The sequence below is a fragment of the Dendrobates tinctorius genome, unplaced genomic scaffold, assembly GCF_039654945.1.
Source record: "Dendrobates tinctorius isolate UK_male_01 unplaced genomic scaffold, ASM3965494v1 ptg000016l, whole genome shotgun sequence".
NCBI lineage: Eukaryota > Metazoa > Chordata > Amphibia > Anura > Dendrobatidae > Dendrobates > Dendrobates tinctorius.
Genome location: NW_027361684.1, coordinates 33,807,039 through 33,821,138, shown reverse-complemented (window position 1 = coordinate 33,821,138; position 14,100 = coordinate 33,807,039). Strand labels below are relative to the sequence as shown.

At 44.7% G+C, this 14,100-nt stretch overlaps 1 protein-coding gene across 3 annotated transcripts in view; it reads left to right on the top strand.

Annotated features, from left to right (window-relative positions):
- Nucleotides 1–14,100, top strand: part of INPP5K (inositol polyphosphate-5-phosphatase K) — a 103,856-nt gene that overhangs the window by 71,854 nt on the left and 17,902 nt on the right. For all 3 annotated transcript variants that reach the window (XR_012228907.1, XM_073565652.1, XM_073565651.1), the window contains exons 6-8: nucleotides 3,959–4,134; nucleotides 4,399–4,510; nucleotides 8,399–8,508. Coding sequence is in view for 2 of the 3 variants with exons in the window: in XM_073565652.1 (XP_073421753.1) it covers nucleotides 3,959–4,134; nucleotides 4,399–4,510; nucleotides 8,399–8,508 (398 nt within the window). In the remaining variant the exon portion in view is untranslated. The remainder of the gene's footprint in view (nucleotides 1–3,958; nucleotides 4,135–4,398; nucleotides 4,511–8,398; nucleotides 8,509–14,100) is intronic.

The following is a 14,100-nucleotide window of genomic DNA, read 5'->3' as shown; positions in this document are numbered from 1 at the left end:
TCCCCCGCTGATCGCGCGAGAATGTCCGGCTCCATTTCTCGTCGTCAGCTTCCTGCTGGGCTTCCTGCTGTGACGACGAGCGACACGTGGAGGCGGGCGGGAGGATGTCAGGATCGCTGTGTGTGAAAGGTGAGTATCGTGCGCTGCGTTGCTGCTGCATCGCAGTGAGGTCTATCTGTGTGACAGCTCACTAGCGATCACCAGAGCTCCTGACCAGGTCGGATCGCAGGTCGGATCGCTGGTGCATCGCTAAATGTAAAAGGGCCTTTACTTAAGATAAAGGAATGTAAATTACTGGTCATTTGTTTATCCATCAACAAAGGACCATTGATATTCAAGGCAACTACCCTAATTGGATTGGGTGTGTTAACTTTCCCTATGGATTGTCACCTGGTGAAATCTCGTCTATTTGGTCTCAGGGGGTCTTCTCACTGGCATCCAAGGATAGAGCAAAGCTTTTTAACTAAGACACCATTTGGATGCTTTTGGGGGATATATAAAAAGGGGACTGATTAGCAGAGGGGGAAGAGAGAGAGAGGGATGTGTACAGACGAGAGAGGACACTGAGATGAGACTATCTGAATAATGTAACGTATGAATAATGCCTGTTTCTGATTAATGCATATGTATTTATAGTTTTATATTTTAATCTTATCATTTATATAGTAAATCAATGTAGTAAATTCAATTCTTGTGTGAGCATTTTCTTATTCATTACAAAGAGATAGCGGATAAGACGGGAGTGGACCAGGCGTCCCAGGAGTTTAGAGATGAAGGGAAGATTAGAGACAGGTCTATAGTTAGCGGCACAGTTTTGGTTGAAGGATGGTATTTTAAGTAGTGGATGTATGATGGCATGCTTAAATGAGGAGGGAAAATACCAGAAGAGAGAGAGAGAGGTTAAATATTTGTTAGGTGAGTGGTGACAGCAGGGGAAAGGGACTGGAGATGTGACGGAAATGGGTCACTGATGCAAGTGGTTGGGCGGGAAGATGCAAGGAGCCTGCTTACTTCTTCTGTGACTGGTTCAAAATCAGAGAGTGAGCTAGATGCAGTGGGGGAGGGAGGACAGTGCATGGTATGAGGTGATTGGGAGATAATTTCCTGTCGGATCTATTCAATATTTTTTTTTTTTTTTTTTTTTTTAAGTAATTGGCCAGATCGTCAGCTCGAAGCTCCGTGGTTGGGGCTTGTACTCTTCAGTTGAGTAGAGGATGAAAAGTGTCAAAGAGACGTTTCGGGTTATTGGACAGTGAGGTGATGAGGGTGTTGAAATAGATTTGTTTGGAGAGGTGAAGGGCAGTGTTGTATGTTCTAAGCATAAACTTATAATGGATGAAATCTTTGTGTAGATTGGATTTTCTCCACAGATGTTTGGCGCACCTGGAGCACCGCTGCAGGAAACGTGTTTGCACCGTGTGCCAGGGTTGCCGCCGTCTGCGTTGTGGTGTTCTATTTATAGGAGGTGCAAATTCATCCAGGGCACTTTGAAGTGTTTCATTGTAATGCTTCAATGCAGAATCGGGACATGAGAGGGAGGAGATAGGGGCCAATGAAGACTGCAAGTTCTTCATAAGTTTCTGGGTGTTAATGGCCTGTATGTTTCTATAAATATGGACAGTGGGGGTGACCTGAGCAGCCTGGCAGTTCTTGATAGAGAATGAAAGAAGGTTGTGGTCAGAGAGCGGGAGAGGGGAGTTTGCAAAATCATCCACTGCACAAAGCCGAGAGAAGACCAAGTCGAGGGAGTTTCGTCTTCATGCATTGGAGAATTGGTAAGCTGCGAAAGACCAAACGAGGAGGTCGGAGATAAAAGGTGAGTAGCAGATGGGGAGAGGGGAAGAGCAATGGGGATGTTGAAATCGCCCATGATGAGGGTAGGGATGTCACAGGAGAGAAAATGTGGAAGCCAAGTGGCAAAATGATCTAGGAACTGATGGGAGTGGCCGGGAGGACGATACACCACCGCCACTCGCATGGAGAAGGGGATGTAGAGTCTGACGGCATGGACCTCAAAAGAAGGGAAGACTAGTGAGGGTAGTTAAGGAATAACCTGGAAGGTACATTTTGGTGATGGGAGCAGACCAACGCCTCCACCTGCTCTATTGTCTGAGCTTGGGGTATGAGAGAAGTGTAGTCGCCCGTATGAAAGAGCACCAGCAGCGGTAGTGTCTGACTGCTGGATCCAGGTTTCAGTAAGAGCCAGGAGGTTAAGAGAATTAGAAAGGAAAAAGACATGAATGAAGGAGAGTTTGCTACACACTGAACGAAAATTCCAAAGGGCACAATTAAGAGAGACAGGAGGCATGCAGGGAATATTAATAAGATTAGAGGGGTTTCTGAGTGTAGCAGTTGGGGGGTTTGACTTTCTATAGCATGGGGGACCAGGATTGGGAGCAATGTCTCCTGCGACTAGGAGAAGGAGGATAGAAAGAGTGAGCAGACGGTTGTGATTTGTGAGAGCGTCTCTGATGTTGAATGGTGGGACTGAATGGATCTGTGCAATTTAGCAATGTGAAAAGAGCATGAGTTCTATACATAGGAGAGGAAAGGAGTGAGGGGACAATATGGATGGAGTGTAGAGAGTTAATGCCAGGGCGGTGGATGTGTGTGAATGCAGCGGCCAGAATATAAATTACACAAATGCATATGGTATATATTTGTTGTATTCCAAATGTACAGGAAATAGATGTATATAAATGTCTTGCCTGTCTCCTGCCCTGTCGAACTGCCTCATACTTTGATTAAATGTGCATAAATGCCCCCTGCATAAATGCCTTCCCCAAGCTGTCTGACTATATAGGAGGCTAAGGCTTAGATTTGTTTTGTTTTTTTTTTTTTTTTTGCTCTCTCTCTTCTCGTTAATCAATCAAACTAAATTGAGACAGCAGGACCCAATAAATGTTGTGGTCAGATAAACAAATGTCCAGCACTACATGGATCATAAAGCACTTTGAAAAGTTTCTTGACCTCACAACATAAGGGGACTAGCAGAGTAAGTTGAAATGTCTATACTTGGGATTTGTATCTCTCGACAAGAGCATGGAGTTTATACTGCTACACTTATATATTAAGAAACTATAGATGGGCATTTATTTTAAGGCTTTGTACTCAATATTGTTCAGAGATTCTATTGGGATTTCACCAAACTTTATGGCAGGATTGTTAGTCCGCAGCATAGCCACAAATATTTTTTAGTCAATGAGGTTTGTCATTGTGCATTGGGGTTTTTTGAAAAACAGATCTGTCACAGTTTGTGGCTCTGCTCTAACCAAGAGTCGTAAGGCCAGTGTGAACGCAGCCTAACATAGGTAAAAGAGACTTGGGGGGGGGGGGGGGGGGGGGAGGAGATCTGTCTCCCTGCATAGTGACCAATTGGCATCTGTATTACTTCACTGGAGTTTCTCTGTGCCTTTTTAATTTGGGTTGTTGATGTTTGTAAATTGATGGGGTATTCCCATCTCTAGGACCCCCTTGTGTCTTCAGAATAGGGGTCCCCATTGGTGCACAGCATCCAGAAGTAGAGAGAATGGAGAGGTGTCCATACAAGTGTGCTTATCTATTTGTGTGGGACCTAGGGAAACACTAAACCATGGGGCCACCTAAGCTGGGACAAGGGTCAGGGGACCCCCGTTTCAGTGATACATGTGTTACATAGTTGATGCCTGCAGCCTTTAGAAATTTATCACATCTGCCGTAAATACCCAAGGTGACAATCCTCCATTAATTAGGATTTGTTCCACTCTGTGGTTAAATGTTAGTGAAGATCCGCAAAAAATACCTTTCTTATTCACTGTAATATATTTGTACTTTATATGTTCCCTGCAATTCGCTCTTGTGAAAGGACTCTCGACATTTCTATACATTTTATTTTTAGCATACAACTGTATCCCTTTTTGTCCATTTTTCTACAGTTTGTGACCTAGTAATGGACGTTGACTATATTTCTACCCACTAGGGCAATAAAGGAGGGGTGACGGTCCGCCTGTCTGTATATGGCCACATGCTCTGCTTCATGAATTGCCATTTACCTGCTCACATGGAGAACACGAACCAGAGGTTGGACGACTTTGAGAAGATGCTTGAGGCGCAGCAGTTTGATGGGGAAAGCATTGGCAGCATTTTGGATCATGAGTAAGTCAGCACATGAAATATTCAGCAAAGCTATTGCTGCGGGGAAGCCTACACAGAGGAGTAGTGACACGCCTGCATATCTCCAAATTAAATGCACCGGATGACAGGATAAAGTGTCTCATTGGGAAGCAACCAATTACGTCTGACAATAGTGTTCACAGAAATAGTCCTGTTTGCACAATCGCTAAAATTATATTTTATGGCCCTTTTGGCATTTTGAAACTCTCCTAAACACCAAAATGTCTGTTTTTTTCTACCACATAGTGCGGTGTTCTGGTTTGGGGACCTCAACTTCCGGATTGCAGAATTTGGAATTCACTTTATTAGAGAAGTCGTGAATAGCAATCGATATAATCTACTTTGGGAAAAGGACCAGGTAAGCCAGCGCTGCCTGTTCAACGTAAAGGGAAACAATCATCAGAAAACTGTATGAAATTGTGTGTGTGTGTGTCTGTATATTATATATATCTATATAAATATATATATTTTTTTTTTCCAATGTTGGCAACATATCGCAATCTGTTTTTTTTTTTTGTTTTTTTTTTTAAATTGCAATTTGCACATTGGGATGTTTTTAGACTTGTACTCCCTTTTTGTTTCAGGAAATATGTGTACATAGGCTTTAGGTCTGACTATTGTGGCTATCTTCTGTATTAAAGCGTTGTGCAAACATCATTATGAAGGGAGAGGATCAGCTGTGACATCACCTAGTGTGACAGAAAAAGTGTTACTTGTCCTTGCCACATAATGCTAATGAGATTGGTGAAAACTTTTGCTTTATACATTTTATTTTTCGGCTTCTAACACGATACCAAACCTCTTTTTTTTTTTTTTCTTTTTACATAGAGTGCCACACTTCTCCATCTGTGATGTGTGAAATTACACCTTCACTCATTTGAAGCGAATATGTGGCACTCCATACCATACAAAACCTGTGGACAAGTGTGGCACTGTTTTTTGGGGAAAAAAAGCAGCCATGTCTTTTATAATCGCATTCCCAAGACGACTTCACTGCACTCAAACAAGCAACACTTGCATTCAAATCTGCCCTCACCTCTGCTAAACAGGCCTACTTTACATCCCTTGTATCTTCCTTATCCCACAACCCCAAACAGTTGTTCAATACTTTTAACTCCCTCCTCCGCCCACCACTGCCCCCTCCAACTTCCCTAATCTCTGCTGAGGACTTCGCCACACACTTCAAAAACAAGATAGACCAAACACGGCAAGTCTTTTATTCAACCACCACAACCCCTTTGTATACCAGACCAATGCCCAAACCCCATAACCTCCTAATCCAACATCACTGAAGGGGAGCTTGCTCATCTTCTCTCCAAATCACACCTCACCACTTGTGCACTCGACCCCATCCCACTTCCTCCCCAACCTCGCCACCACTCTTATCCCATCTCTAACCCACCTCTTCAACCTATCACTTACTTCCGGTACCTTCCCTTCTGCTTTCAAACATGCCACAATCATGCCTATCCTTAAAAAGCCAACTCTCGACCCAACAGCCATGTCCAGCTATCGCCAATATCGCTGCTCCCTTTCGCTTCTAAACTCCTGGAACAGCATGTCCACCTCTCCTCTAATTTTCTCTTTGACAATCTACAATCTGGTTTCCGTCCCCATCATTCCACTGAGATAGCCCTGACCAAAATTACCAACGACCTACTTACAGCCAAAGCTAACAGACTATACTCCTCCTTCCAGACCTGTCCTCTGCTTTCAACACAGTTGACCACTGCCTCCTACTACAGATCCACTCCTCCTTTGGCATCAAAGACCTCGCCCTATCCTGGATCTCCTCATACCTTTCCAACCGCACATTCAGCATCTCCCACTCCCACACTACCTCCTCATCCCACCCTCTCTCTGTTGGAGTCCCCCATGGCTCTGTTCTAGGACCTCTACTCTTCTCAATCTATACACTTGGCCTGGGGCCACTCATAAAGTCCCATGGATTCCAATACCACCTTTATGCCGATGATAGTCAGATCTACCTCTCTGGCCCAGACGTCACCTCTCTGCTGTCCAGAATCCCGGAGTGTCCATATCCTCCTTCTCCTCTCGCTTCCTCAAGCTCAATGTGGACAAATCTGAACTGATCATCTTTTCCCCCATCTCACAGATCTTCCTTACCCGACTTTACCTATAACAATTGACGACATCACGCTTTCCCCCATACTAGAGGTCCGCTGCCTCGGAGTAACCCTTGACTCTGCCCTGTCCTTCAAACCGCACATCCAAGCTCTCTCCACCTCCTGTCGCCTCCAGCTCAAAAATATTTCCAGAATCCGTCCCTTCCTCAACCCTCATTCTACTAAAATGCTTGTACATGCCCTCATCCTCTGCCACCTCTACTATTGCAACATCCTTTTCTGTGGCCTCCCTGCTAACATCCTCGCACCTCTCCAGTCCATCCTTAACTCTGCCGCCCGACTAATTCATCTGTCTCCTCGCTACTCCTCCGCTTCTCCCCTCTGCAAATCTCTTCACTGGCTCCCATTCCCTCACCGTATCCAATTCAAATTACTAATACTGACCTACAAGGCCTTCTATAACCTGTCTTTCCCATATGTCTCTGAGCTAATCTCCTGATACCTTCCCTCACGTAATCTCCGGTCCTCTCAAGACCTCCTTCTCTCCTCCACACTTATTCGCTCCTCACCCAACCGCCTCCAAGACTTCTCCCAAATAACCCCCATCCTTTGGAATTCTTTGCCCCAACACGTCCGACTATCAACTACAATCGGATCCTTCAGACGGAACCTGAAAACCCATCTCTTCAAGAAAGCTTACAGCCTGCAATGATCCCCGCTGCCTCCTCATCATCACTGGAGCTGCTGCAACCCCCCAACCTACTGTCTCCTTCCCCACCATCCTGTAGAATATAAGCCCGAAAGGGCAGGGTCCTCTCTCCCCTCTATATCAGTCTGTGATTGCTAGTTTGTTTACTGTAAGTGATATCTGTAATTTGTATGTAACCCCTTCTCATGTACAGCACCATGGAATCAGTGGTGCTATATAAATAATAATGATAATAATAATCCTGTAGAACCCCCTGATTTTTTTAATGTTAGTATGTAAAGCATTGGATTTGGGTGCGCCTGAACATGTGGTATTATTAAAGGGACCCTGTGTGGCCATATAGGTGTTGACCTCCAATTAAAGTGATACTTTTGTTCTCTAGAAAAAGAAAAAAAAATGTGTGCTTGTGATAATGAAGTTCAACTAGAGCCCATATGCAGACCAGTCTGGAGGTGTATTGGGGGTCATGTCCCTGCACTGAGCCTGCTTCTTCCAAGTGTACTGACACACCCATAGTGCACTGCCATCCTGATTTCCATATGACTTTTAATACAGACACACGGTATATGTTCAAAATCCTGTTTGGGCGCCAAAAAATCCATCTAGAGCAGTGTTTTCTATGTTGTTTCTGCAGAACACGTGACCTGTAACGTTATAGTACAGGAGACAATCCAGATTATAGCTCTGGGCGAGAATTGCTCTGCCGGGCCCCCCTGCTCTGCCGGGCCCTCCTTCTCTACCTACTTTGAGGTAGTTATGGGAATAGAAGATTCCAGGGAACTAGAAACATTTTAGAGGGTCCCCCATAGTAATAAGGTTGGTAATCCCGGGTCTATGACTGTGCAGGAAATCGTAGACGGGAAGTGATATTGAAGCTAAATGATGGGGAAGTAGTAGAAAATGTCAAGATATCTGGTGTAGGGCCATAGTAGAGGTCGAAAGCAAGAAAGTCCATCCTAGTAGAAAAAGCATTACATCAGGAAGAACCTTGGAATTTAGATTTTCAAAAATGCTTAAGGAAAGAAAAAAAATTCTAGGAGCCGGGCAAAGCGATGGGAGAAGTTATGCAGGTTTGACGTATCACTACAACTGATATGTTTGCAATATTTTTTTGGTACATTATTAATAATATTTTGAATTGAAATCACTTATTTTTGTCGTTTACTATTTGATAAACATTTCCATTATCGGTAATTTTGTTTTGCTGTTATCCATGCTCTGACGTGCACAGTCGTCATATAAATCAATTCTGTAGTCAGAAGTCAGTAACTTGTATCATTCCTGGTGTTGTGAAACTACAGCTCACACCATGTACTGGTAAATTGTGTGTGATAGTATCACAACTTGGCTGCCGCAAGTTTGAAAAAGAAATAAATTGGTGGGAAAAAATGTCAATTTTTACCCATAGTCTTTTTTTTATTTCTTTTTTTTTTTTTTTGTGCATTTGTAGTTAAATATTGCAAAGAAGAAAGAACGATTTCTCCAGGGATTTTTGGAGGGGCCACTGAAGTTTAAGCCAACATACAAATTTGACTTGAACTCAGATGTATATGATACAAGGTAAAGTCATCAGCAAACTGTACGGTTATAAAGAATTAGTGTAAATTCATAGTCGGGTGCAAGAGATTAGTCATTACATGTCTAATGGCATGATCTATAACATAGCGCAAACTTTACAATGTGGCTAAACCTTAAGCAATTTTATCTTTTTATATGTTTTTAGTTCCTTTAATTGCCTGCAGATCAGTGCGTATCCTTTTTTTGTACACCCACCGATCGTTCAAAGGATCTCTGAGACGTGCGCAGCTTGGATGGTAATAGAAGCTGTGGACTTTCAGAACCTGGACCCTTGCCAATCCATAAGCAATTAAAGGACCTAAATATATATATAAAAATATTGTTAAAAGTTTAGTGACTTTTTAAATATGACCTATTTCTGCAGATTTTGATTAACTCTTACTGTTTATTTACTGAATTTATTATTGTAGGCAAAAAATATATAGTAATTGTTTCATGTGCAAGGAGTTTGTATGTTCTCCCTGTGTTTGCGTGGGTTTCCTCCGGGTACTCCGGTTTCCTCCCACATTCCAAAGACCTACTGATAGGGATTTTAGATTGTGAGCCCCATTGGGGACAGTGTTGATAATGTGTGCAAACCGGAATATGTTAGCGCTATATAAAAATAAAAAAAGATTATTTAGAAATCTTATTCTCATATATCCAGGAACTTTTGGATTAAAGGAAGTCTGCCACCCCACTTTAGCCCTATCAGCTGCCGGCACGGCCGTCAGGGGCTTATCTACAGCATTCTGTAATGCTGTAGGTAAGCCCCCGATGTAACCTGAAAGATAGGACCTCATCTGGAATATTGTGTCCAGTTTTGGGCGCCATATTTTAAATAAGACCTCAACAAACTGAAGCAAGTTCAGAAAAGAGCGACCAGAATGGTGACCGGTCTGCAAACCCTGTCTTATATTAAAAAAAAAAAAAAAAAAAAAAGCCGCTCGACCCTTATTCACATTCACGCCACTTGGCAAGTGAAAAGGTTTTAAATACTAGAGTAGGGACTGTCCCACAAGGGTTGCCGTGACGTGGCGGGATGGCTTGTACATTATTTTGATCAAAATTATGTTTACTAAATACCATTATTATTATTATTATTATTATTATTATTATTATTACCTTTATGCATTATTTGCAGTACATTTTTTACTTTTTAGTTCAGGATATTTGTGTTTTTTGCTTTTTGTAAACCCTGTCTTATGAGGAAAGGTTGCAGGATTTGGGAATGTTTAGCTTGCAGAAGAGAAGACTGAGAGGAGACAATAGCTGTCTACAAATATCTAAAGGGCTGTCACATTGTAGAAGGATCATCTTTATTCTCAATTGCACAAGGAAAGACTAGAAGCAATGGGATGAAACTGAATGGGAGGAGACACAGATTAGATATTAGAAAAAAAAACTTTTTGACAGCGTGATCAATGAGTGGAAAAGGCTGCCATAAGAGGTGGTGAGTTCTCCTTCAATAGAAGTCTTCAAACAGAGGCTGGACAGACATCTGTCTGGGATTATATAGCAAATCCTGCTTTGAGCAGGGGGTTGGACCAGATGGCCCAGGAGGTCCCTTCCAACTCTACGATTCTATGTAGATAAGCCCCTGATGGCCGTGCCGGCAGCTGTTGGGGCTAAAATGGGGTGATAGATTCCCTTTACGAGAAGGGGATTATCTTAGCCAGAGTGGAATGGTGTTACAAAGAGAATCTCCCTGTGCAGAGACCCTTCCTTTTCTTCATTACACAGACAAACCATTGATTTGACAAAGGATTTTGCAGGATTCAAAAACAGCGCCACACCTGTCCACAGGCTACATGCAGTATTGCAGAATCAGCTCTTTTTCTTTCAATGAATTTAAGCTGAAATACCAAAAACAATAAATTGTCTGGTGTAGCATTGTTTCTGAAAGGAACCAGCTATGTGTTTGTTAATGCTATGCAATCCCTTTAATTTCTCCATGGTGGGGCTTCAGAGAGATTTATATGCTTACTGGGTTCCTCCAAAGATCTCACCTGACTGCTGGGGAGTCCCAGCAATGGGATACTTTTGAATCCCCTTATTGACCGGGAACCCTTCTGACAAGTAGGGATTGTTCACTGTGGAGAAATCAAACCAGGTTTACACAAGTCTAGAACTTACACAATCAACCGTATGAGTCTTCTAAGCCGTACACATTAGGCCTGTTTCACATTTCCGTTTTTTGATATCAGTCAAAATCCGTCACTTTTAGAAAAAATAGATCCGCCCCTTTTTTGGCAGATCAGTTTTTTCCCCCCATAGACTTACATTAGCGGCGGATTTTGACTGACGGTTGTCCGTCTCAACCGTTTTTTGACGGATCCGTCAGAATTTTAGCGGCTCCCGGGTGGAGGAGACAGACTCTGAAACGTTTTTTCAGAGCGCCGGTCCGCTATTTTAGATTGCAGATGCCTGGCAGATTCATTCTCTCTCTTTCTCGCTTTTTTTTTTTTTTCTCTTTATCTCTTTCTCTCTTGCTCTCCTTTTTCGCTCTCCTTTTTCGCTCTCCTTTTTCGCTCTCCTTTTTCGCTCTCCTTTTTCGCTCTCCTTTTTCGCTCTCTCTCTTTCGCTCTCTCTCTTTCGCTCTCTCTCTCTTTCGCTCTCTCTCTCTTTCGCTCTCTCTCTCTCTTTCGCTCTCTCTCTCTCTTTCGCTCTCTCTCTCTCTTTCGCTCTCTCTCTCTCTTTCGCTCTCTCTCTTTCGCTCTCTCTCTCTCTTTCGCTCTCTCTCTCTCTTTCGCTCTCTCTCTCTCTTTCGCTCTCTCTCTCTCTTTCGCTCTCTCTCTCTCTTTCGCTCTCTCTCTCTCTTTCGCTCTCTCTCTCTCTTTCGCTCTCTCTCTCTCTCTCTCTTTCGCTCTCTCTCTCTCTCTCTCTTTCGCTCTCTCTCTCTCTCTCTCTTTCGCTCTCTCTCTCTCTCTTTCGCTCTCTCTCTCTCTCTTTCGCTCTCTCTCTCGCTCTTTCGCTCTCTCTCTCGCTCTTTCGCTCTTTCGCTCTCTCTCTCTTTCGCTCTCTCTCTCTTTCGCTCTCTCTCTCTTTCGCTCTCTCTCTCTTTCGCTCTCTCTCTTTCGCTCTCTCTCTCTTTCGCTCTCTCTCTCTTTCGCTCTCTCTCTCTTTCGCTCTCTTTCGCTCTCTTTCGCTCTCTCTCGCGCTCTCTCGCGCTCTCTCGCGCTCTCTCGCGCTCTCTCGCGCTCTCTCTCGCTCTCGCTCTCTCTCGCTCTCTTTCTCTTTCGCTCGCGCTCTCTCTCGCGCTCTCTCTCGCGCTCTCTCTCGCGCTCTCTCTCGCGCTCTCGCTCGCGCTCTCTCTCGCGCTCGCTCTCGCGCTCGCTCTCGCGCTCTCGCTCGCGCTCTCTCTCGCGCTCTCTCTCGCGCTCTCTCTCTCGCGCTCTCTCTCTCGCGCTCTCTCTCGCGCTCTCTCTCGCGCTCTCTCTCGCGCTCTCTCTCGCGCTCTCTCTCGCGCTCTCTCTCGCGCTCTCTCTCGCGCTCTCTCTCGCGCTCTCTCTCGCGCTCTCTCTCGCGCTCTCTCTCGCGCTCTCTCTCGCGCTCTCTCTCGCGCTCTCTCTCGCGCTCTCGCGCTCTCGCTCTCGCGCTCGCTCTCGCGCTCTCTCTTTTTCTCTCTCAGTACATATACTAGAAGTCTCCTTATACTTACATGTCAGGCATGTCACTGTCCACAAGGAGTGACGTCATAAGGCATTGCTATGCTACCCCACAACCCCCTATATTTAATATAATAACCACACAACGTCTCTATGTACAGTATTAGAGCACCAAATCTTCTCTACACACAGTTTGATGGCCCCAGATTCCTCTATATACAGTATTAGGGCTCCATAGCTCCCCTACATACAGAATGCTGGCCCCACAGCTTCCTACATACAGAATGCTGGCCCCACAGCTTCCTACATACAGAATGCTGGCCCCACAGCTTCCTACATACAGAATGCTGGCCCCACAGCTTCCTACATACAGAATGCTGGCCCCACAGCTTCCTACATACAGAATGCTGGCCCCACAGCTTCCTACATACAGAATGCTGGCCCCACAGCTTCCTACATACAGAATGCTGGCCCCACAGCTTCCTACATACAGAATGCTGGCCCCACAGCTTCCTACATACAGAATGCTGGCCCCACAGCTTCCTACATACAGAATGCTGGCCCCACAGCTTCCTACATACAGAATGCTGGCCCCACAGCGTCCTACATACAGAATGCTGGCCCCACAGCTTCCTACATACAGAATGCTGGCCCCACAGCTTCCTACATACAGAATGCTGGCCCCACAGCTTCCTACATACAGAATGCTGGCCCCACAGCTTCCTACATACAGAATGCTGGCCCCACAGCTTCCTACATACAGAATGCTGGCCCCACAGCTTCCTACATACAGAATAATGGCCCCACAGCTTCCTACATACAGAATGCTGGCCCCACAGCTTCCTACATACAGAATGCTGGCCCCACAGCTTCCTACATACAGAATAATGGCCCCACAGCTCCATACATACAGAATAATGGCCCCACAGCTCCATACATACATAATAATGGCCCCACAGCTTCCTACATACAGAATAATGGCCCCACAGCTTCCTACATACAGAATGATGGCCCCACAGCTTCCTACATACAGAATGATGGCCCCACAGCTTCCTACATACAGAATGATGGCCCCACAGGTCCACATGTCACAGAACCGCACAAGCGCCCTGGAAGCGTGAGTGCTGACACCTCAGGAACGGCGCTGGTATGGGAGGTGAGTATAGGCTTTATTATTTTATGGGGGCCAAACATTTTGATCAAGAAGAGATTGTCCTAGTAGTGGACAACTCCTTTAATGTTTTTAAATGCGGAAGCAACATACAACGGACATGTTACGATTTAAGACTGTTTAAGTCGAAACTCTTCAACTCCATAACATCACGCGAGACCGCTACGTCATCAGAGGTCATTCACGCAATGCATCCCTGGGAACTGAAGTTGCTGGCAGCGCCGCTGAGGGCCCGGAGGGCTCCGGGGGCCGACAGAAGGTGAGGATATCCCTACTTTTTACTTTTAATTCTATTTTTTACAGGAATATGGTACCCAGGGCCTGGAGAACAGTCTCCTCTCCTCAAGACCCTGGGTACCATCCGCACATGAAGTGCTCACTTTACGCATGGTGGGCATAGCCACATGCGTAAAGTGAGCGTTTCAATGCAATCCTATGGCAGCGGAATTGCTGCGATTCCGCAAAATTAATGGACATGCTGCAGATTTTTCCGCTATGCAATTCCGCAGCGGAAAAATCCACAGCATTGACACAGCAACTGCGGAATCCCATAGAATTGCATGGGAATGCGTTTTGTTAGTGTTTTTAGGCGTTTCCGCAGCGGGTGATATTCTATGTTAGTCTTTTTACATTTTGCATCATCAAAAATAGGATTGACAGAGATTTAGTAGATGGGATGGATTGTACAAAAACAGCACCACTCTGTACACAGGTTGTTTGATTTATTGCAACTTAGTCCTATCCAATTTATTGCAGATGAACTGCAATTCCTCACACAACCTATGGACTGATGTGGCGCTGTTTCTAGAAAAATTC